The following is a 21,397-nucleotide window of genomic DNA, read 5'->3' as shown; positions in this document are numbered from 1 at the left end:
AGGACTTCTATTTAAGGGACCCCGGCAGAGGTCAGAGTGGTAGCAAGAAACCTTGCTTCTGAAGGCTAGTGGAGGCAAGGACATGGAAGGAAGATGTGGGAAGGCTGCCCCTCTGGTTCTCTGATTCTTCTCTGGAGGTTATAGTGGAGGCGGTGAGAGACAGAAGGGATGTGCTCTTTCCTCTGGATGGGAGGAAAAGGCTAGCCGCCCAAACAGGCGTGACTGGAAGTTGCAGAGGCTGTCAGCAGCAGGAGTGTGCTGCCCAGGATCTGGATACAGTATCAGAAAAGGTTTAATGACCTCATTAAGTCAGGAAAGGTGAGTGGCATACCATTTTCAGATGGCATCCAACACTTACTGACTTGCCTAGCATTCTCCCGCACAGCATTCCTTTGACTGATACACCTTGCAGTTCCACACTTTCCTATCTCTCCAGGCATCTCCTGAAACCTCCATTTGAACAGCCAATACTCACCCTCATCCTCATCCTCTTGCCACTTCGCACCCATCCCTCACAGTCACCGTCCACAAATGTTCGCATTTCATCCTCAACACACATTTCTCTTCTCACACTCATAACTCTCTGCTTTGTCCCACTGCTGAAGAGAGCACACAACTCCAGGGAGAGGCAGAGAAGCAGGGTTGGACCTGCAGCCATAGCCACCCTGACTGTATTGGAGGAAGATGTCTTGGAGATCGGCTTGGTGGCACACACATTAGGCTAATTAGGCTTAGACGATGGAGAGATGGACCAGGTGACAGCAGTAATATCACACTGCCACTTGGCACTTAACAGTCACTCAGAATTGATGTCACTGCTAACTGAAATATGATGTTATGCACTACGTCGATTTTGAACCCGTTCCTCATGTCAGTGCTAACATATCTTTGAGCTCCCACAGGTTCTTCAAAGGTGATCGGCAGAGCTGCTGCAGGAGGAGTCTTCAGGGGAGGGCTAGCACTCTGAGGATGCACCATCACAAGACTCATGCACACCCTCCATCAGCACAGATACATGCACCTTGGTGGGTACAGGAGTAGAGATAGCTAGGTTGTCACATGGTGAGGCGCACATCACAAGTGAGTAGGAGCAGGTGCTGGAGACAGGACAGCATTGGAGAGTCCCCACTGGAGGCTGCAGGACACTGCAAGTTCCACAAAAAGGGAACTTGTGGTGCAGCAGTAGGAAAGTATGCACTTCTGTCAGCATTTCCAGAGGCATTGCATACCCTTGGAGTGAGATTGGAGGAGTCTTATCTCCAGCATGAGTTCCATGATGACTCAGGCATTTATGCTGATGTCCATCTCCATATAGAGAGTGGCCACCTGCATGGAACATCAAACGTGGTAAGGCGAGTGCATGTTGGTCCTGACCAATGGCCTGCACACTCAGTCTTCCACTTTAAACAGGATGGAGCAAAGCCTCACCTTGGCAGCTCAACACCTCACTAACATGCAGCCATGTGCTCGGCAGCTCTGGGCTAGCAGGAAAGTGCAGGTGGACCATGAGAAGGAAGACGCAGAAAGGGCACATGACAGTGGAGACTCTTCTCAAGATGCTCCCACTTCTCATCCCTTGCCCCTTACCATGTCAGACAGGGCCACACATGCTGTCTCGAGCCCCAATGACCGAGTCTGCCCCTATACAGATGCAGCTGGGGCAGTCTTTGGCAGGGCCTTCATGGTGTCAAAACCAAGACGACATCCACCACGGACATCTTATTTGTCACAGCAGGGAAATGAGTAGCCTGCCTCCAGCTCTGCTGACGCCATCGAGGCTGCAACACAAAAGGTGTAATAAGAAGATGAGAAGACTTATTAGTTGCACAAGGGGATTCACTTAGGTGTGCATAACAATGTTGACAGCATTATATTAATGTTTATTTCAATGAATGAAAGATCGTATTTGAACTCGTCATTCTCCTGACTTCTAAATCATTGCATCCCCCATTCAACAGTAACCTTCAAGTGAATGGTATGATCAGGTTTTTTTGAGGAGGAAAGGGTATGAATGTGATAGCTGGATTGTTGACTGTTGGAATTAATTGTATTTGGGGAGAGTGGGGCGGGGAGGGTTGGGTGGCCACACGGTTTCTGATAGTACTGTCATATGCCCTCATGACCTCAGATTAGGTAAAGCGTGCCTGAACGAGGCCATTGCTGGCTCCTCTGGCAGTCAGTTGAGTCACTCCATGCGCAATGGTCACATTTGGTTCCTCTTCCTCCTGGAAAGAGGAGGATGCCGATCATCTTCACCTTCCTCTTCGTGCAACTCCACCCCTCTCTGCAGCACCATGTTGTACATGGCAGAGCAGACCACAACCACCTGGAGACATTTGAAGGGGCAGACTGAAGGGCACCTCCAGATATATCGAGGCACCTGAAATGCATCTTGAGCATTGCAACGGCTTGCTTTATTACCACCATGGTTCCCTTTAAGCTCTGCGCTCCATGGGACAGAGAGAATTGATACAGAGCTCTGCTGGAAGGAGGCGATACCCCCAGCACAGGGTATACAGATGAAGGGTGAGCTTCTTCAACATGACAGAGAAACAGTGCTTCAGGAGGCTCAGGCTTTTGTGAGATCATTGCTGACCATCTGCAGCCTCCCGGAAGAAGACCTGGTTCTGGTGAGGGGATGGGGGAAAGTAAGAGGCTCGTCCTTAAACCATCTTCAACTTGTACATCAGAAGAGATATGGGATGAGCAGGATTAGCTATGAAGATATTGCCATCCTCAATGGTTTGAGCCCTGGCACTGGCCACAACCTCAGCAATGGTTGTTCCAGCAGTGGCCAGCACCGTTTCATCCCGGGGGTAAGGATTTGCAGGTGTGCCTGTCCTCCTCTGGTTAGCTTCTAGTTGTGCGCCAGCATTTCCTGTAAGAGAGAGGAAATTTCATCTGTGAGTGTTAAGCAATCTGTTTAGGTGATGTGGCTGTTATGGTTCAATCACTAGCAGTGCGTACAAGGTGCGAGATGTGGGTGTGACACTTGCAGCAGTGATAAATGTATGAGGGTAAGGTGAAGCATATGAATGATAGGTTTGAGTCAAGATTGATAGGGATTGTTGGTAGGTGAGTGATGGAGGTGTGATGCATTGAGCAGCGGCTGAAACTAGTGGTGCTGTTGGCAGGATATGGCATTCGAGAATGCATTCACTGACCTTAACCACCTGTGTGAGGCCGATAACTTCTTGTGGCATTGCATCAAGGTTCTCAGGTCTTGACTCCTTGTATTTACCTCCATGGCCATCGGTTCCCACTGCCTTTTGACCATGTGTCTGAGGAGTCTCTTGTTTCTCTCTGGATACAGAACATCTTGCCTCCTTTCTACCTCCTCCACCAAGACCTCCAGTGTAGTGTCTGAAAACCTTGGAGTTCACTCTCTCCTATCCTGTTTTCCAAGATACATTCAGTTCCTACATGACTCCCAGCACCAGCTGCAGCCCCAATGTAACTCACCTTTAAGAGGTACAGGCTAGCTTTAAGCAGTGCAGGCTAGCTTTAAGTGGTGCTCAAAAGTTACAATTTTGGGACCCCTAATGATGCAAGGCTCATTTCTGCATCACACCCCAGTCCTCGCTAACCTACCCTGCCTTCCAGTGAATTGACTTTTTGAGCTTATATTTGTCTTCAATTTCCAGCTATAAATCCCTGCACATACCTTCAGCTTCAGCAATATTGTTCCGTCCCTGAATGGATGTTTACTCTGCTCCATCAATAGATGCTCTTTCAACCATTATACACCAAAATTGGGGCTCTCTCCTCCCCAGCTACTTTGCCTTATTATTTACCTCTCTTGCTTCGCAAGTCTCGATAACACACTATTGTTCAATTGTGCTTTTTCCTCCCAATTCCTCTTTTCCTAATCTTTCCACCATTAGATATTTAAACATTGTCTACTGCCTTGTAAAATGGCATAACCTGTGTTTTCATTTGCAACGTATGAAAGGCATGTTACATAATTGAAAATTGTTGTTCCATCCCAAAACTGATATATTGTGAGCTCTACCACTGAAATAACAGGATTTGCTTCAGTGCTAACGACAGTGGCATTTCACAACCTTAGTGCAAAGAACATACAAAAATCCAGAACGAGAAAAGGCCATTAAACCCACTAAAGTTGCTCCATTCAGAGTTCATGAGATTATTCTATCTCTTCGACACTACTAGTTGATCCCCTACAATTGTTTCTTTCCCACCTTCCCCTGGAAGAGAACATTGTTACATATTTGTACAACTCTCAATACCTGGCATTAACAAGGTGAGGCCATGCAAGGGAAGAGGGATTCTTTGCAACAATTTCCCAAAGTTTCCTACTAAAGCAAAAGAAATTCTAGGAACATTTGAGACAAACAGATACGAAAATTATTTTTTAAAACATATATATGTTCCACCATTACCAAAGTATGACTAGAGGCAGAGGAATCGGATCAACACCTGAAAGCAGCACAAAATGGGTGCCATGACTGGGATGTGTGCCTGAGGCTTGCTGGAAATTGGGCCTCAGCTTTCACCTGTGTAGAATTGAAGAACTACAGATGCAAATTGCTCCTCTTGAAGCAGTTAGCTGTGTTACGAACAGATGAGAAGGGGTCCAGGGGTTCCCTCTCTGCATTTGCCTGGTTTAACCGTAACAGGGTGTAATTTTAGAAACATCGTGTTTTAGCTCCCCCTCAGTGAATCCCTGTTCACTGCTCCAATTGTATGACAACGTGGAGTCTTTGGTTGCTGGTAAGTCCCGCAATTCGTTGGGGCCCAGTGCACGCTTCAACTTGTTTCGATGTCGGAGTCTTTTCTCTCTTGAGGTTTATGTGTCTTCTGTGGGTCCAGTGGCTTGGGAGAAAGCTAGAGAGAGACAGCCAGGAGACAGGCTTGCTTGATCCAGGTTCAGTTGGAAACTCTCGTCTCAATTCAAACTGTCCGGGGTCTCATTCAAAAATCTGGACCGGCCAGTTAGTCATGTGACCAGCTGGTTTAACCAGTCCTGTCCTTGTGGATTGTATCATTCTAGCAGACGCTGGAATGCGCTTCCTTACACCTTCAATGTTTGGTGATCAAAATCCATCTGGGTTCACTGGTCCAGGCAGTAGTTCTTTGTCTCCATAAGCACCATCTCTTAGTATGCAAATGTCCTCCAGTCAAAGGTCTGGTGATCTCTATAACAAGTCATTTCTTCACTCCAGCAACAGCTTAAAATCAATGCTCATATGAAGAAACTAATATGCCTCATTCTTGGTAGGTGGGTGTCTGCATGACAACTGGTTGAGGCCTCGGGAAAACTGGCGGGGCTCTAATGTCATGCAGACCCATGGGGCACTCCTGGTCCTCCAGGCTCCACAGAAATTTAAGTATAAAAATGCTACATACATTTTATAGGTAGCCTCCAGTGGTGCCTTTAGGAATGTTAGATCGACCACTGTAGAGTCAGAAAACTTTAGTGCAACATGTGAGGTGCAGATCTTTAAAAATTTTGATTCAGGTTCTAAAGGCCTTTGGACACTTATTTTCATGTTCAAGGCACCCAGTTTGGCAGCCGGCACACATCTGGAGAAGGCTGGGTGTGAGTGATCACACCCCAAAATTCATTCTTCCCCATATGCTATTTTGTCCAAAAATGGGAGTGGTGAGGTTCAATTCCTCCCCGAGTTTTTAATAAAAAAACCTTTCATGGCTGCTTGCATTTTGGTCTATGGGAAAGATGTTGGTGTAGTGGTACTGTCACTGGACTAGTTATCCAGAGGCCCTTGCTAATGCTGCGGGAACATGGGTTCAAATTCCACCATGATCGTTGGCGAAATTTGAGTTCAATTAAGAATAAATCTGAAATTTAAAGCTAGTCTAATGGTGACCATGAAACCATTGTCAATTGTTGTAAAAACCCATCTACATCACTAATGTCCTTTAGGAAAGGAACTCTGCAATCCTTACTTGGTCTGGCCTACATGTGCCTCCAGACCCACAGCAATGTGGCTGACTCTTAAATGCCCTCTGAAATGTCCAAGCAACCCACTCAGTTCAAGGGCAATTAGGGATGGGCAATAAATTTTGGCCTAGCCAGTGATGCCCACATCCCATGTGCGAATAAAAAAAACTATTAACACTACACTGGCCAAATCCACAACATTTCCAGCAGAAGGGAGGCCTCAAAATTCAGCGTTATATTTCAACACCCTATTGCTGGGATTTTATGTTGAGCGGGAGGCCCCGCCCACCGGCCAAAAAGTCAGTGATGAGCCCGCTTCTGCTGGGCCTGGGGAGACACGCCAGGATTATTCGCTCACCAGGCCCTTAATTGGTCTTGGGCAGGATTTCCACCTCCTTTAGGCAGGAAGTCCCGCCTAATGGAGCTGCCAACAAATCAGCGGGCCGGCAGCTCTTAAGGGGACAAAGCTAATCCAGACAAATACAGCTGGCAATTACCGCCCCATCAGTCTACTCTCAATCATCAGTAAAATGATGGAAAGTGTCGTCGACAGTGCTATCAAGTGACACTTGCTTAGCAATAACCTGCTCACTGACGCTCAGTTTGGGTTCCGCCAGGGCCACTCAACTCCTGACCTCATTACAGCCTTGGTTCAAACATGGACAAAAGAGCTGAACTCAAGAGGTGACTGCCCTTGACATCAAGGCAGCAATCAGGGGGAAGATTCTCCGCTGGTTAGAGTTGTACATAGCGCAAACGAAGATGGTTGTGATTGTTGGAGGTCAGTCATCTCAGCTCCGGGACATCACTGCAGGAGTTCCTCAGGGTAGTATCCTATGCACAACCATCTTCAGCTACTTCATCATAAGGTCAGAAGTGGGGATGTTCGCTGATGATTGCACAATGTTCAGCACCATTCGCGACTCCTCAGACACTGAAGCAGTCCGTGTAGAAATGCAGCAAGACCTGGACAATATCTGGGCTTGGGCTGTTAAGTGGCAAGTAACATTTGTGCCACACAAGTGCCAGGCAATGACCATCTCAAACAAGAGAGAATCTAACCATCTCCCCTTGACATTCAATGGCATTACCATTGTTGAATCCCCCACTATCAACATCCTGGGGGTTACCATTGATTAGAAACTGAACTGGAGCAGCCATATAAGTACCATGGCTACAAGAGCAGGTCAGAGGCTGGGAATTTACATCTTTCTATATGTCACATATTGAGTTGATCCACATTTGGCTTTCAATTGACAGAAAAATATCCTTTGTAGTTGTTTCTCAGCCAATCAGAGGCAAATTTTGTGGGAGTTATCCCCACCTCTACAATGAATAGTTGGATTCAGCAGGAAGAACAAAACAGATTAAAAAGTTTAAAATTTTTGAATGGAGCAAAGTAATTAGAAATGCTTTTTTTAATCTTCGGACAACATTTTTTTAAACACTATGTTAACACTGGCATTAGAGCTAATATTACAGTTATAAAGCTGCATCTATTGTATGGAGAGCTTTAGTTTGGTAATACCAGGTGTCTGCATTAATATTTTAAAAACTAGCCAATATAGAGACTCTTTTACAATAGCAAGTTACTGCAGTTGCTGGAAATCTGAAATAAAAACAGAATGTTGGAAATATTCAGCATGACTGGTGGTATCTGTGGAGAGAAAAACAGATTTAACATTTCGGGTCTGTGACCTTCCATGAGAACTGTGAAAAGTTAGAAGGGCAGGAGAATGGGGAAAAGAACAAAAGGGAGGGTCAGTGACAGGGTGGAGGGCAGGAGAAATTACATGACAAATCGTTTCATAGTGCAAGGCCAAAGGGAGTGGTAATGGGACATGAAGAAACAAAAGATATGTCTGGAGGAGGTGTGAGCGGCAGGATTAATGGCCACTTAAGGGCCTCTTCCCGCCACTGCTGGTATTTTACCAGCAGCAGATGGGCACTTTGGCACTGAAGGAGGCTGCCCGGCACTGAAACAACCCCTCTGTCCTACACTCCGATGTCGGCCCCCCCACCCCCACTCCTCGCCAGGGCCAAACCGATGGTCCTCAGCAAGGCCCGACCCCACTTACCTTCTCGGAGGCTGATGTCCATATTCCTCCTCTCTCAGGGTGCATTTCCAGCATTGACCACCACTCCCAGTGGCGCTACTGGGACTGAAGAACTTCCGACCCTCTGACTGTCCAGCAACTCTTGGAGGTGGGACTTCCTGCCGCAGGGAGGCAAAAGCCCAGACTGCAGCCAATTAAGGGCCTGAACCACGCAAAAAGCTGTTACATTTCAGCTGCTGTTTCACCTGGAAGGAGTATTTGGGGCCTTAGACAGTGAGAAGGGAGTGGGTAAAAGGGCAGATGATGCATCTCCTGCACTTGGAAAGGTGCCATAGGAAAGGGAGAGAGTGTTGGGGGTGACGGAGGAGTGATATCACAGAGGAAACGGTCCTTTCGGAAAGCTGAAAGGAAGGTTGCATCATCTGAAACTATGCAACAGAAACATGGAAAAATAGAAAATAGGAGCAGGAGTAGGCCATTTGGTCCTTCGAGCCTGCTCTGCCATTCATTATGATCATGGCTGATCATCCAACTCAGTAATCTGTTCCGGCGTTCGCCCCATACCCTTTGATCCCTTTAGACCCAAGAGCTATATCTTACTCCTTTTTGAAAACATTCAATGTTTTGGCCTCAACTGCTATCTGTGGTAGCGAATTTCACAGACTCACCATTCTCTGGGTGAAGAAATTTCTCCTCATCTCAATCCTGAAAGGTTTACCCTGTATCCTTAGACTATGACCCCTGGTTCTGGGCTCCCCCACCATAGGGAACATCCTTCCTGCATCTACCCTGTCAAGTCCTGTTGGAATTTTATAGGTTTCTATGATTCCCCAAAGCCTGACCACCACCTACAAGGCAAAAGTCAGTTGTGAAATGGAATGCTTTCCAATTACCTGGATGAGTGCAGCTCCAACAGCCAAGAAGCTCAAATAAAAGCAAAATACTGCAGATGCTGGAAATCTGAAATAAAAACAGAAAGTGCTGGAAATACTCAGCAGGTCAGGCAGCATCTGCGGAGAGAGAAGGACAGTTGATGTTTCAGGTCTGTGACCTTTCATCAGAACTTCTGAATTTCCAGCACTTTCTATTTTTATTTTAGTCAAGAAGCTCAACACCATCCTGGACAAAGCAGCCTGCTTGATCAATACCCCACCTTAAATATTCACTCTGTCCAGCATTGGTGCATAGTGGCAGCAGCATGTACCATCTACAAGATACAGTGCAGCAACTTGCCAAGACTCCCCCGACAGCACCTTCCAAACCTGCAACCTCTACCACCGAGAAAACAATTGCAGAAGACGCATAGGAACACCTCAGTCTTTAAGTTCCCCTCCAAGTTACACACCATCCTGACCTGCAACTATATCATTGCTCCTTCACTGTTGATGAGTCAAAATCCTGGAACTCCGTCCCTTACAGCACTGTGGCTGTACCTACACTACAAGGCCAGTAGCAGGTCAAGAAGGCGGCTCAGCATCATCTTCTCAAGGGAAATTAGGCAGGGACAGTAAATGATGGTCTTGCCAGGGACTCACATCCCATGAATGAATAAATAAAAAGAATCATCCACCTAAACATATCTTAAGTTTGTTCATACAAAGTTAAGACTTTATCAGGAAAATACTAGATATTGCAAATCACATTACAACTGAACCTGTCCTCTTGCTTTTCACTTACCTGCAAAGATAACAAGTCCATAACACCACTCAGTATTCCTCAGTGTGCAGCCACGCAGCAGTATTTTCTCGTTGTCCAAAGAATACTTATTTTCCTTATAGCCAAGTGTTCCTTTAAATTTGTCCAACCTGTTATTGGGTGCTTCACATCTAACCTCACCTAGGATTTGAAAAGAAGTAACATGTAATTAAATGTTTTCTGAATAGGTTCATAATTACCATTGATAAATAATTTTGGGACAGAGGGATGAAAACTTGGGGAGGAGGAAACATAATTTTAGGATTTACAGGTGACACAACCCCAACAAGCAACTCAGTGCTCTGCCCGATGTGGTGGCCTTCACTCTGGACCACTTCTACGCGGTGCTCCCCTTGTGGCTCGAAGGAGGTGGAGGCAGCCTGCTTGCTTCTCTCTAGTTAAAGCCGAGATGCACGTGACGGTCATCCTTGTCATGGAGGTGCCAGTAGGGGCACCTCCAGAGGCTGCTGCACCAGTCAATGCAGGTGCAGCCTCTATCACTGGGCCATGCTCGCTCAGTCAGAGGGGCCAAGGAGGCCGATGATGATGATGGCGCTCGTGAGGGATGGCACCCTCATTCTCATTGGTGACAGCCTCAGCCCTTGGATGGCACTTTGGATGGCTGGAGTGGAGCACCAGCTGAGGCACAACAGGCATCCATTCCAAACATCTCTGCCACCTGCAGCACTGAATGCTCAGTGCTACAGAATGTGGCAGTCATTGTGTGCATGTCAGTGTGCTCCTGCTGCAGCCACTCCAAGTTCTGCCACATGGTTCTCCATGAGGTTGGCCACTCTCTCAATGGAGGAACTCATGCGATCAAGGCTCTGAGCCATGGTGGCACACTTGACCCTGCGCTGCCTCAGGGAACTCTGAAATGTGAGTATACATCTATGGTTGCTGGTCTAAGTAGAACCTCTTTTCTTGCGATTCCTTCGGCCCTGCATCTGCGCCCAACTGAGCATGGATGTGTCTGTCCTCCATTCTCCAAGGGGGACTGCCCACAGCTGCCACTGCCTCTCTCACCTCCTCCTGCTAACTCGTGACGTGCTCTTCGTCCATTGTCATGCTCTCTAATTGCTCACAAAGACCCACTGATGAAAGTGTATCTGCGCTGGTGGAGGGTGCGCTTGTAAGTTGTGATATTGCTTGCTCTGATGGCTCTGCTTCCAGCACTTGCCCCGATGCCATCACAGGACTCTGTTGCACCTCGTCGATGTCAGAGCCTGCAGGAGAAACAAGAAGAAATCATGGGAACTAGCCAAGGAGAGCAGAGTCTGTGCAGTGCTGAGGCTTCCCAATGCAGCTGAGTCTTTGGATGCTGTCGGATTGGGGGGGAGTTCATTCCACCCTCTTTATCTACAGATAGCAATTTCATTTCACCCTCCCAACCAGGAATGCCCTCCAACTCTCCTTCCCCTTCCTGGACGGGCCACCTTTGTGACCTCCCTCTTCCATGGCAGTCATAATGTGGAGGTGGGACACTCCTCTTGTCAGCACCCTTTCTCTGGCCTTGTGAGCCCTTTACTCCTGCAAGAACAAAAGAGTGAGAGATAAGCATTCCTGGCCCCTGAAGTCAATCTCAGCAGCTCATTGACATAGGAAGCTGCATGTATCAGTGCAAGCAAGTCCCCAACAACACTAGGTTTCACAGCCTTGCTAAGGGGTCAGGGAGAAGTCTGGGCACACATTTCTCATATGTTCGGGAGCAGCATGCGCCATGAGGCTCCTCAGCTTGTGTGTCTGAATACCCAGAGCCCTGTCATGAGCGTCTAGCATTGCTCTCACCTTGCCAGAGCAAATAAGGTCATTGAACCTTATCCAGCTCTGGACCCAGTCCCTCCTGACCACACTCCTGCACCTTACTTTAAATCTATGCTCCCTGGTTATTGACACCGACGCTAAGGGAAAAAGCTTCTTCCTATCTAACCTATCAATGCCCCACATAATTTTGTAAACCTCAATCATGTCCCCTCTCAGCCTTCTCTGCTCGAAGGAAAACAACCCTTGCCTTTCCAGTCTCCCTTCTTAGCTGCAATGCTCCAGCCCAGGCAACATCCTGGTGAATCTCCTCTGCACCCTCTCGAGTGCAATCACATCCTTCCTATAGTGTGGTGCCCAGAACTGTACACAGTATTCCAGCTGTGGCCTAACTAGCGTTTTATACAGCTCCATCATAACCTCCCTGCTCTTATATTCTATGCCTCGGCTGATAAAGGCAAGTATCCCATATACCTTCCTAACAACCTTATCTACCTGTGCTGCTGCCTTCAGTGATCTGTGGACAAGTACACCAAGATCCCTCTGACATTCTGTACTTCCTAGGGTCCTACCATCCATTGTATATTCCCTTGTCTTGTTAGTCCTCCCAAAATGCATCACCTCACACTTCTCAGGATTAAATTCCACTTGCCACTGTTCCGCCCATCTTACCAGCCCATCTATATCATCCTGTAATCTAAGGCTTTCCGCCTCACTATTTACGACACTACCAATTTTCGTGTTATCTGCAAACTTACTTATCATACCTCCTATATTCATGTCTAAATCATTAATGTACACGACAAACAGCAAGGGTCCCAGCACTGATCTCTGCGGTACACCACTGGTCACAGACTTCCACTCGCAAAAACTACCTTTGACTATCACCCTCTGCCATCTGCCACTAAGCCAATTTTGGATCCAATTTGCCAAATTGCCCTGGATCCCTTGGGCTCTTACCTTCTTAACCAATCTCCCATCCAGGACCTTATCAAAAGCCTTACTGAAGTCCATGTAGACTACATCAACTGCTTTACCCTCATCTACACATCTAGTCACCTCCTCGAAAAATTCAATCAAATAAGTTAGACACCATCTCCCCCTGACAAATCCATGCTGACTATCCCTGATTAATCCCTGCCTCTCCAAGTGGAGATTAATCCTGTCCCTCAGAAATTTTTCCAATATTTTCCCAACCACTGATGTTAGACTCACCAGTCTGTAATTACCTGGTTTATCCCTGCTACCCTTCTTAGAAATTAGAAATTAGAACATTACAGCGCAGTACAGGCCCTTCGGCCCTCGATGTTGCGCCGACCTGTGAAACCATCTGACCTACACTATTCCATTTTCATCCATATGTCTATCCAATGACCACTTAAATGCCCTTAAAGTTGGCGAATCTACTACTGCTGCAGGCAGGGCGTGCCACGCCCTTACTACTCTCTGAGTAAAGAAACTACCTCTCACATCTGTCCTATATCTATCACCCCTCAACTTGAAGCTATGTCCCCTCGTGTTTGCCATCACCATCCGAGGAAAAAGACGCTCACTATCCACCCTATCTAACCCTCTGATTATCTTATATGTCTCTATTAAGTCACCTCTCCTCCTCCTTCTCTCCAACGAAAACAACCTCAAGTCCCTCAACCTTTCCTCGTAAGTCCTTCCCTCCATACCAGGCAACATCCTAGTAAATCTCCTCTGCACCCTTTCCATAGCTTCCACATCCTTCCTATAATGCGGTGACCAGAACTACACGCAATAACAACACCACATTCGCTGTCCTCCAGTCCTCTGGTACCTCTCTTGTGGCCAGGGAGGATTTGAAAATTTGTGTCAGAGCCCCTGCTATCTCCTCCCTTGCCTCACTTAACAGCCTGGGATACATCTTATCTGGGCCTGGGGATTTATCCACCTTTAAGCCCCGTAAAACAGCTAATACTTCCTCCCTTTCAATGCTAATATGTTCAAGTATATCACAATCCCCCTTCCTGATCTTTACACCTACATCGTCCTTCTCCATAGTGAACACAGATGCAAAGTAATCATTTAAAACCTCAACTATGTCCTCCGGCTCCACACACACATTGCCACTTTGGTCCCTAATGGGCCCCACTCTTTCCCTGGTTATCCTCTTGCCCTTAATATACTTATAAAACGCCTTAGGATTTTCCTTTATCTTGCCCGCCAGTGTTTGTTCATGTCCCCTCTTCGCTCTCCTAATTACTTTTTCTGGTACCCCCCTACACTTTCTCTATTCCTCTAGTGCCTCCGCTGTTTTCAGCGCTCCGAATCTGCCATCAGCCTCCTTTTTTTTCCTGATCCAATCGTCTATATTCCTTGACATCCAGGGTTCCCTGGACTTGTTGGTCCTACCCTTCACCTTAACGGGTACATGTTGGCTCTGAATCCTCACTATTTTCTCTTTGAATGACTCCCACTGGTCTGATGTAGACTTTCCTACAAGTAGCTGCTCCCAGTCCACTCTGGCCAGATCCTGTTTTATCATACTGAAATCGGCCTTCCCATAATTCAGTACCTTTAATTCCGGCCCGTCTTTGTCCTTTTCCATAACTACCTTAAATCTTACAGTTATGGTCACTATTCCCAAAATGCTCCCCCACTGACACTTCAACCACTTGTCCAGCTTCATTCCCTAGGATTAGGTCCAGTACTGCCCCTTCTCTTGTAGGACTTTCTACGTACTGGCTCAAAAAGCTCTCCTGTATGCATTTTAAGAATTTCGCCCCCTTTAAGCCTTTTACACTAAGATTATCCCAGTTGATATTAGGTAAGTTGAAATCCCCTACTATTATCACCCTATTATTTTTACACCTCTCTGAGATTTGTCTACATATCTGCTCCTCTATCTCTCCCTGACTGTTTGGAGGCCTGTAGTACACTCCCAGTCAACTGATTGCCCCCTTTTTGTTTTTACGTTCTACCCATATGGCCTCATTTGAGGAGGTTTCTAAGATATCGCCCCTCCTTGCTGCAGTAATTGACTTCTTGATCAACAGTGCAATACCACCTCCTCTTTTATCCCCTCCCCTGTCACGCCTGAAGATTCTATACCCTGGAATACTGAGCTGCCAGTCCTGCCCTTCCCTCAACCATGTCTCAGTGATAACAACAATATCATAATCCCATGTGCTAATCAAAGCCCTTAAGTCATCTGCCTTACTAGTAAGATTCCTTGCATTAAAATAGATGCAATCCAGCCTTGCACTTTTCACTTGTGCCTTAACAGGTCTATATTTGCTCTGCCTTCCAGACTGACTCAGTTTCTCTTCTATATTTGACTGTGCATCACCCTCTACTGTACCTCCACTCTGTAACCCATTCCCCTGCCAAATTAGTTTAAACCCCCCCCAACAGCACTAGCAAACCTCCCAGCAAGGATGTTGGTCCCGTTCCAGTTCGGGTGCAACCCGTCCAACTTGTACAGGTCCCACCTTTGCCACAAACAGACCCAGTGATCCAGGAAACTAAAGCCCTCCCTCCTGTACCATCCCTTCAGCCACACATTCATCTGCTCTATCCTCCTATTCCTATAATCACTAGCATGTGGCACAGGGAGTAATCCTGAGATTACAACCTTTGAGGTCCTGCTTTTTAATCTGCTACCTAGCTCCCTAAATTCTTGTTGCAGGACCTTATCCCTCTTTTTACCTATGTTGTTGGGACCAATGTGCACCACGACCTCTGACTGTTCACCCTCCCCCTTCAGAATGTCCTGCAGCTGCTCCGTGACATCCTTGACCCTAGCACCAGGGAGGCAACATATCATCCTGGAGTCATGCTTGTGGCCACAGAAACGCCTATCTGTACCCCTTATGATCGAATCCCCTATCACTATAGCTCTTCCACTCCTTTTTTTTCCCTGATGTGCAGCAGAGCCATCCGTGGTGCCACGAACTCGGCTGTTGCTGCCTTCCCCTGGGAGGCCATCTCCCCAACAGTATCCAAAGCGGTATATCTGTTTGAGAGGGGGATGGCCACAGGGGACTCCTGCACTACCTGTCTGCGGCTACTACTCCGCCTGGTGGTCACCCATCCCTTTTCTGCCTGAGCAGCCATTACCTGCGGTGTGACCACCTCACTAAACGTGCTATCCACGACGTCCTCAGTATCGCGGACACCCGCAGCTCCAGCTCCGTAATGCGGGTAGCCAGTAGCTGCAGCTGGATACACTTTCTGCACATATGGTTGTCAGGGACACTGGAAGCGTCCCTGATTTCCCACATAGCGCAGGAGGAGCATATCATGGGTGCGAGGTCTCCTGCCATGACTTATCTTTAGATTAATTAGTTACTCCGTTTAAAAAAATATCAATTACACTAGGGGCCTTGTTCTACTCCAAACACTACCCACTACAATCTAATTTACACTAAATTTTAAAAAAGAACAACTTTTCCCTTTTTTTTTAAGCTATTTAAATTGACTAACAGCTGTTACTTACCCAACCAATCACCTTGCAGATTTCCCCTGATGTCACTCTAAGTCTTTTTTTTCCTCTTTCGAGTCTCAGCACACGCCGGGAGACACAGGGAGCCTGCTGCCGCTCCAGATCAGCTTCCTCGCAGGTCCGCCAGCCGCCGCTCCACTCCCAGGTAAGTAAGGGCCTCGAGCCCCGATCTTTATTTATAACATGCTGCCGCTCCGGATCAACTTCCTCGCAGGTCTGCCAGTCACCACTCCGCTCCCAGATGAGTAAGGGCCTCGAGCCCCGCTCTTTATTTATAACCTGCCGCCACTCCGGATCAGCTTCCTCACACGTCCACCAGCCGCCGCTCCGCTCCCAGATAAGGGCCTCGAGCTCCGCTCTTTATTTATAGCCTGCCACCGTTCCAGATCAGCTTCCTCGCAGGTCTGCCAGCCGCCGCTCCGCTCCCAGGTAAGTAAGGGCCTCGAGCCCTGCTCTTTATTTATAGCCTGCCGCCGCTCCGGATCAGCTTCCTCGCAGGTCCGCCAGCCGCCGCTCTGCTCCCAGGTAAGGGTTTTGAGCACATGAGCTTAGGGGAGGCGGTGGCATCGTGGTAATGTCACTCGACTAGTAACCCAAAAACCCAAGCTAATGCTGTGGGGACATGGGTTTGAAACCCACCAGGGCAGATAGTGAAATTTGAATTCAGTTAATAAGAATCTGGAATTAAAAATCTGGTCTAATGGTGACCATGAAACCAATGTCAATTGTTGTAAAAACCCATCTGGTTCACTAATGTCCTTTAGGGAAAGAAATCTAATGTCCTAACCTGGGCTGGCCTACATGTGACTCCAGACCCAAAGTAATGTTCTAATCTAATCAATGTGGTTGACTCTCAACTGCCCTTTGAAATGGCCTAGCAAGCCACTCAGTTGTAACAAACTGCTACAAAGCCTAAGAAAAGGAATGAAACCAGATAGACCACCTGGCATCGACCTAGGTACTGGAAATGACAAAGGCAAACCAAGCCCTGTCTCTCCTCCAAAGTCCTCCTTACTAACATCTGGGGGCTTGTGCCAAAATTGGAAGAGATATCCCACAGACTAGTCAAGCAATAGCCTGACATAATCATACTCACGGAATCATACCTTCCAGAACCACCATCATCATACCCTGGGTATATCCTGTCCCACTGGCAGGACAGATCCACCAGAGGTGGCGGCACAGTGGTATACAGTCGGGAGGAAGTTGCACTGGGAGTCCTCAACATTGACTTTGGACCCCATGAAGGTTTTTTTCATTCGTTCATGGGATGTGGGCGTCGCTGGCTGGACCAGCATTTATTGCCCATTCCCGAATTGCCCTTGGTGGTGAGCTGCCTTCTTGAAGTACTGCAGTCCATGTGGGGTAGGTACACCCACAGTGCATTTAGGAAGGGAGTTCCAGGATTTTGACCCAGCAACAGTGAAGGAACGGCGATATAGTTCCAAGTCAGGATAGTGGGTGGCTTGCAGGGGAACCTGCAGGTGGTGGTGCTCCCATGTATCTGCTGACCCTGTCCTTCTAGGTGGTAGTGGTCACGGGTTTGGAAGGTGATGTCTAAGGAGCCTTGGTACGTTGCTGCAGTGCATTTTGTAGATGGTATACACTGCTGCCACTGAACGTCAGTGGTGGAGGGAGTGAATGTTGGTGGATGGGGTCCCAATCAAGTGGGCTGCTTTGTTCTGGATGGTGTCGAGCTTCTTGAGTCTTGTTGGAGAGCACCCACCCCGGCAAGTGGAGAGTATTCCAATACACTCCTGACTTATGCCTTGTAGATGGTGGAATGGCTTTGGGGAGTTACGAGGTGAGTTACTCGCCGCAGGATTCTGAGCCTTTGATCTGCCATGGTATTTATATGGCTACTCCTGTTCAGTTTCTGGTCAATGTTGATAGTGGGGGATTCAGCAATCGTAATGCCATTGAATGTCACGGGGAGATGGTTAGATTCTCTGTTGTTTGAGATAGTCATTGCCTGGCACTTGTGTGGCGCGAATATTCTTTGCCTTTTATCAGCCCACGCCTGGATATTGTCCAGCTCTTGCTGCATTTCTACACGGACTTCTGAGAGGTAGCAAATGGTGCTGAACATGGTGCAATCATCAGCGAACATCCTCATTTCTGATCTTATGATTGAAGGAAGGTCACTGATGAAGTAGCTGAAGATGGTTGGGGCTAAGTCTCATGACCTTAGGTCAAACATGGGCAAGGAAACCTCCTGCTGATTACCACCTTCCAGCCCCCCTCGGCTGATGAATCAGTGCTTCTCCATGTTGGAACACCAACTGGAAAAAGCACTGAGGGTAGCAAGGGCACAAAATGTACGCTGGGTGGGGAACTTCGATGTTCATCATCTAGAGTGGCTCGGTAGCACCACTACTGACCAAGCTGTACGAGTTCTAAAGGGCATAGCTGCTGGACTGGGTCTGCAGCAGATGGTGAGGAAACTAACAAGAGGGAAAAACCTGCTGGACCACGTCCTCACTGAGCTACCTGTTGCAGATGAATCTGTCCATGACAGTATTGGTAGGAGAGACCAACGCATAGTCCTTGTGGAAAAGAAGTCCCGTCTTCACACTGAGGGTACCCACCATCGTGTTGTGTGGCACTAGCACTGTGCGAAATGGGATAGATTTTGAACACATCTAGATTAGATTAGATTAGATTAGAGATACAGCACTGAAACAGGCCCTTCGGCCCACCGAGTCTGTGCCGAACATCAACCACCCATTTATACTAATCCTACACTAATCCCATATTCCTACCAAACATCCCCACCTGTCTCTATATTTCCCTACCACCTACCTATACTAGTGACAATTTATATTGGCCAATTTACCTATCAACCTGCAAGTCTTTTGGCTTGTGGGAGGAAACCGGAGCACCCGGAGAAAACCCACGCAGACACAGGGAGAACTTGCAAACTCCACACAGAAATTTAAAACTGGGCATCCATGAGGCGCTGTGACCCATCAGCAGCAGCAGAATTGTATTCAATCACAATCCTCATGGCTCGGCATTTCCTCCACTCTAAAGGCCTGCTCGGGTCTGCAAATTAAACCCAACCCAAGCCTGACAGAACCACATCCGACCCTGAGCCCGACCCGGCCCGAGTCCTTCCATTTTTTCTCGCGCCCTACCCAACCCGACCCGACCATCAGTTAACCTACCTTCCGTTTTTCACTTTGTTGCTGATCTGTACAAGCTCAAAATAATTGTAACAAAACAACCTATCAAGCCCAAAAAGTAAATTAACAGTGGAGCCACTTGCCTGAGCTTGTGTTGGAGCGTGTCCGACCCAACCCGGCTCGACGCGACCCGAGCCCGAATGCCGGACCTGGAAGTGCGACCCAACCCGACCCAAACCCGACACATGTCGTCGGGTCCCGTCGGGTTCGGGCCGGGTAGCCAGTCTGTACTCCACTCTACCATTACCACCAAGCTGGGGGACACCACTGGTTCAACGAAGAGTGCAGGAGGGCATGCCAGGAGCAGCATCAGGCATACCTATAAATGAGATGTCAGCCTGGTGAAGTTACAACACAGGACTACTTGCATGCAAAACAGCAGAAGCAGCATGCGATAGACAGGGCTATGCGATGTGGCAAGTAACATTCGCACCACACAAGTGCCAGGCAATGACCATCTCAAACAAGAGAGAATCTAACCATCTCCCCTTGATGTTCAATGGCATTACCATTACTGAATTCCCCACCATCAACATCCTGTGGGGGGTGGGGGTCACCATTGACCAGAAACTGAACTGGGCCAACCACATAAATGCTGTGGCTGCAAGAACAGGTCAGAGGCTGGGAATTCTGCGGTTTCTCCCAATACCAGTCCACCATCTACAAGGCACAAGTCAGGAGTGTGATGGAATACTTGCCTGGATGGGTGCAGCAAGCTCGTGCCTGGATGGGTGCAGCAAACTCGACACCATCCAAGACAAAGCAGCCCGCTTGATTGGCACCCTATCCACCACCTTCAACATTCATTCCCTTCATCACCGATGGCAGCAGTGTATACCATATACAAGATGCACTGCAGCAACTCACCAAGGCTCCTTCAATAGCACCTTCCAAACCCGCGACCTCTTCCACCTAGAAAGACAAGGGCAGCAGATGCATGGGAACACCACCAAGTTCCCCTCCAAGCCACAACCCATCCTGACTTGGAACTATATCACCGTTCCTTCACTGTCGCTAGGTCAAAATCCTGGAACTCCCTTCATAACAGCACTGTTGATGTATCTACATCCCAAGGACTGCAGCGGTTCAAGAAGGCAGCTCACCATCACCTTCTCAAGGGCAATTAGGGATGAGCAATAAATGCTGGCCTGGCCAGCGACGCTCACATTCCCCGAACGAATAAAAAAAAAGCTCCTCCATTGAGAAAGTGGCCAACCTCTTGGAGAGCCATATGCAACACCACTCTGAGTGGATGCAGGAGCAGCATGCTGATATGCACAGAAAGAGTGACACTATCTGTAGCATGGAACGCTCAGTGCTGCTGATAGCGCAGAGATGCTTGCAGTGGATGCCAGCTGTGTTCCAACCAGTAGCCACATCCAGAATGCTTGGGCACCATGAAAGTGCTGAGGAAGTCTAAGAAGCTGATGAGGGGGCCACTCTTCGCCTCCTCGGCCATAATGACTCAGGAAACATCCAAGCCACAAGGCCCTGTGACAGAAGCTGCCCCGGCAATGACGCAGGTGCGGAGGCCTGTGGTGGAGCCCCCACGGGCACCTCCAAAGCGAGAACAGAAGCCACAGGCATCTCAGCTGGATGCAAAGACTACGGTGCAGGCTGCCTCCACCTATTCCTCAGCCACCCCATAGAAGTGGACAAGAATGCAAGGCACCAAGCCATTAATTGCACTTCATGGGTCACCTGGGTGAAGTTTTCTCAATTTGTCTTTTTCATTGACTTTTCCTTTCATAATTTTGTTCAGACATGTGTGTTATTGTTGCTTGATGTCAAAAGGGAAATGGAGTTTGAGGGGTCCTAAGTTTGCTGTGGTACCATGGTCTGTGATGTGGGAGAGTGTTAATAGTGGAGACTCCATTCTCAATGGCCTTGGGTGGCAATGGAATTCTTCAGGTGTGTGTGCTTACTGAATGATTTTTCTCTTTGATAGAAGATGAGTCACAGAGTAATCTGTCATAAGGTCTGAGGGGCACTCCAGTGAAATGTTGCTGAATTAGCGTCGCCCTTGTGGCCATGCCAGCCTGCTGATCACCGTAAGGCCTAGAACAGCCTCAGCAGTCATCCTTTAATGCCTGGGCATTTGACACTTCTGCAATGCCCCCTTTGTCCTCCTCTTCCTTGTCTTCTTTCGCCTCTCCATCCTCCTCCAAGGAAGAGTGGCGTTCCAGGCCCTGCTTGTCATCCAGCTCCAGACCTTTTTGCATAATCATGTTGTGCAGTGCGCAGCAGATGACCACAGTGCAAGACACCCTGGCTGACTTGTACTGGAAGGCATCAACCAATC

The 21,397-nt window shown here is 47.9% G+C and overlaps 1 protein-coding gene across 1 annotated transcript in view; it reads right to left on the bottom strand.

Annotated features, from left to right (window-relative positions):
• Positions 1–21,397, bottom strand: part of LOC137370639 (probable phospholipid-transporting ATPase IM) — a 440,540-nt gene that overhangs the window by 214,733 nt on the left and 204,410 nt on the right. The window contains exon 10 of the mRNA XM_068032731.1: positions 9,661–9,819. Coding sequence (XP_067888832.1) covers positions 9,661–9,819 — 159 coding nt within the window. The remainder of the gene's footprint in view (positions 1–9,660; positions 9,820–21,397) is intronic.

The sequence above is a fragment of the Heterodontus francisci genome, chromosome 1 (genome assembly GCF_036365525.1).
Source record: "Heterodontus francisci isolate sHetFra1 chromosome 1, sHetFra1.hap1, whole genome shotgun sequence".
Taxonomy (NCBI): domain Eukaryota; kingdom Metazoa; phylum Chordata; class Chondrichthyes; order Heterodontiformes; family Heterodontidae; genus Heterodontus; species Heterodontus francisci.
Note: the sequence above shows the minus strand (reverse complement) of the source record. Positions and strands in the feature narration are given on the sequence as shown.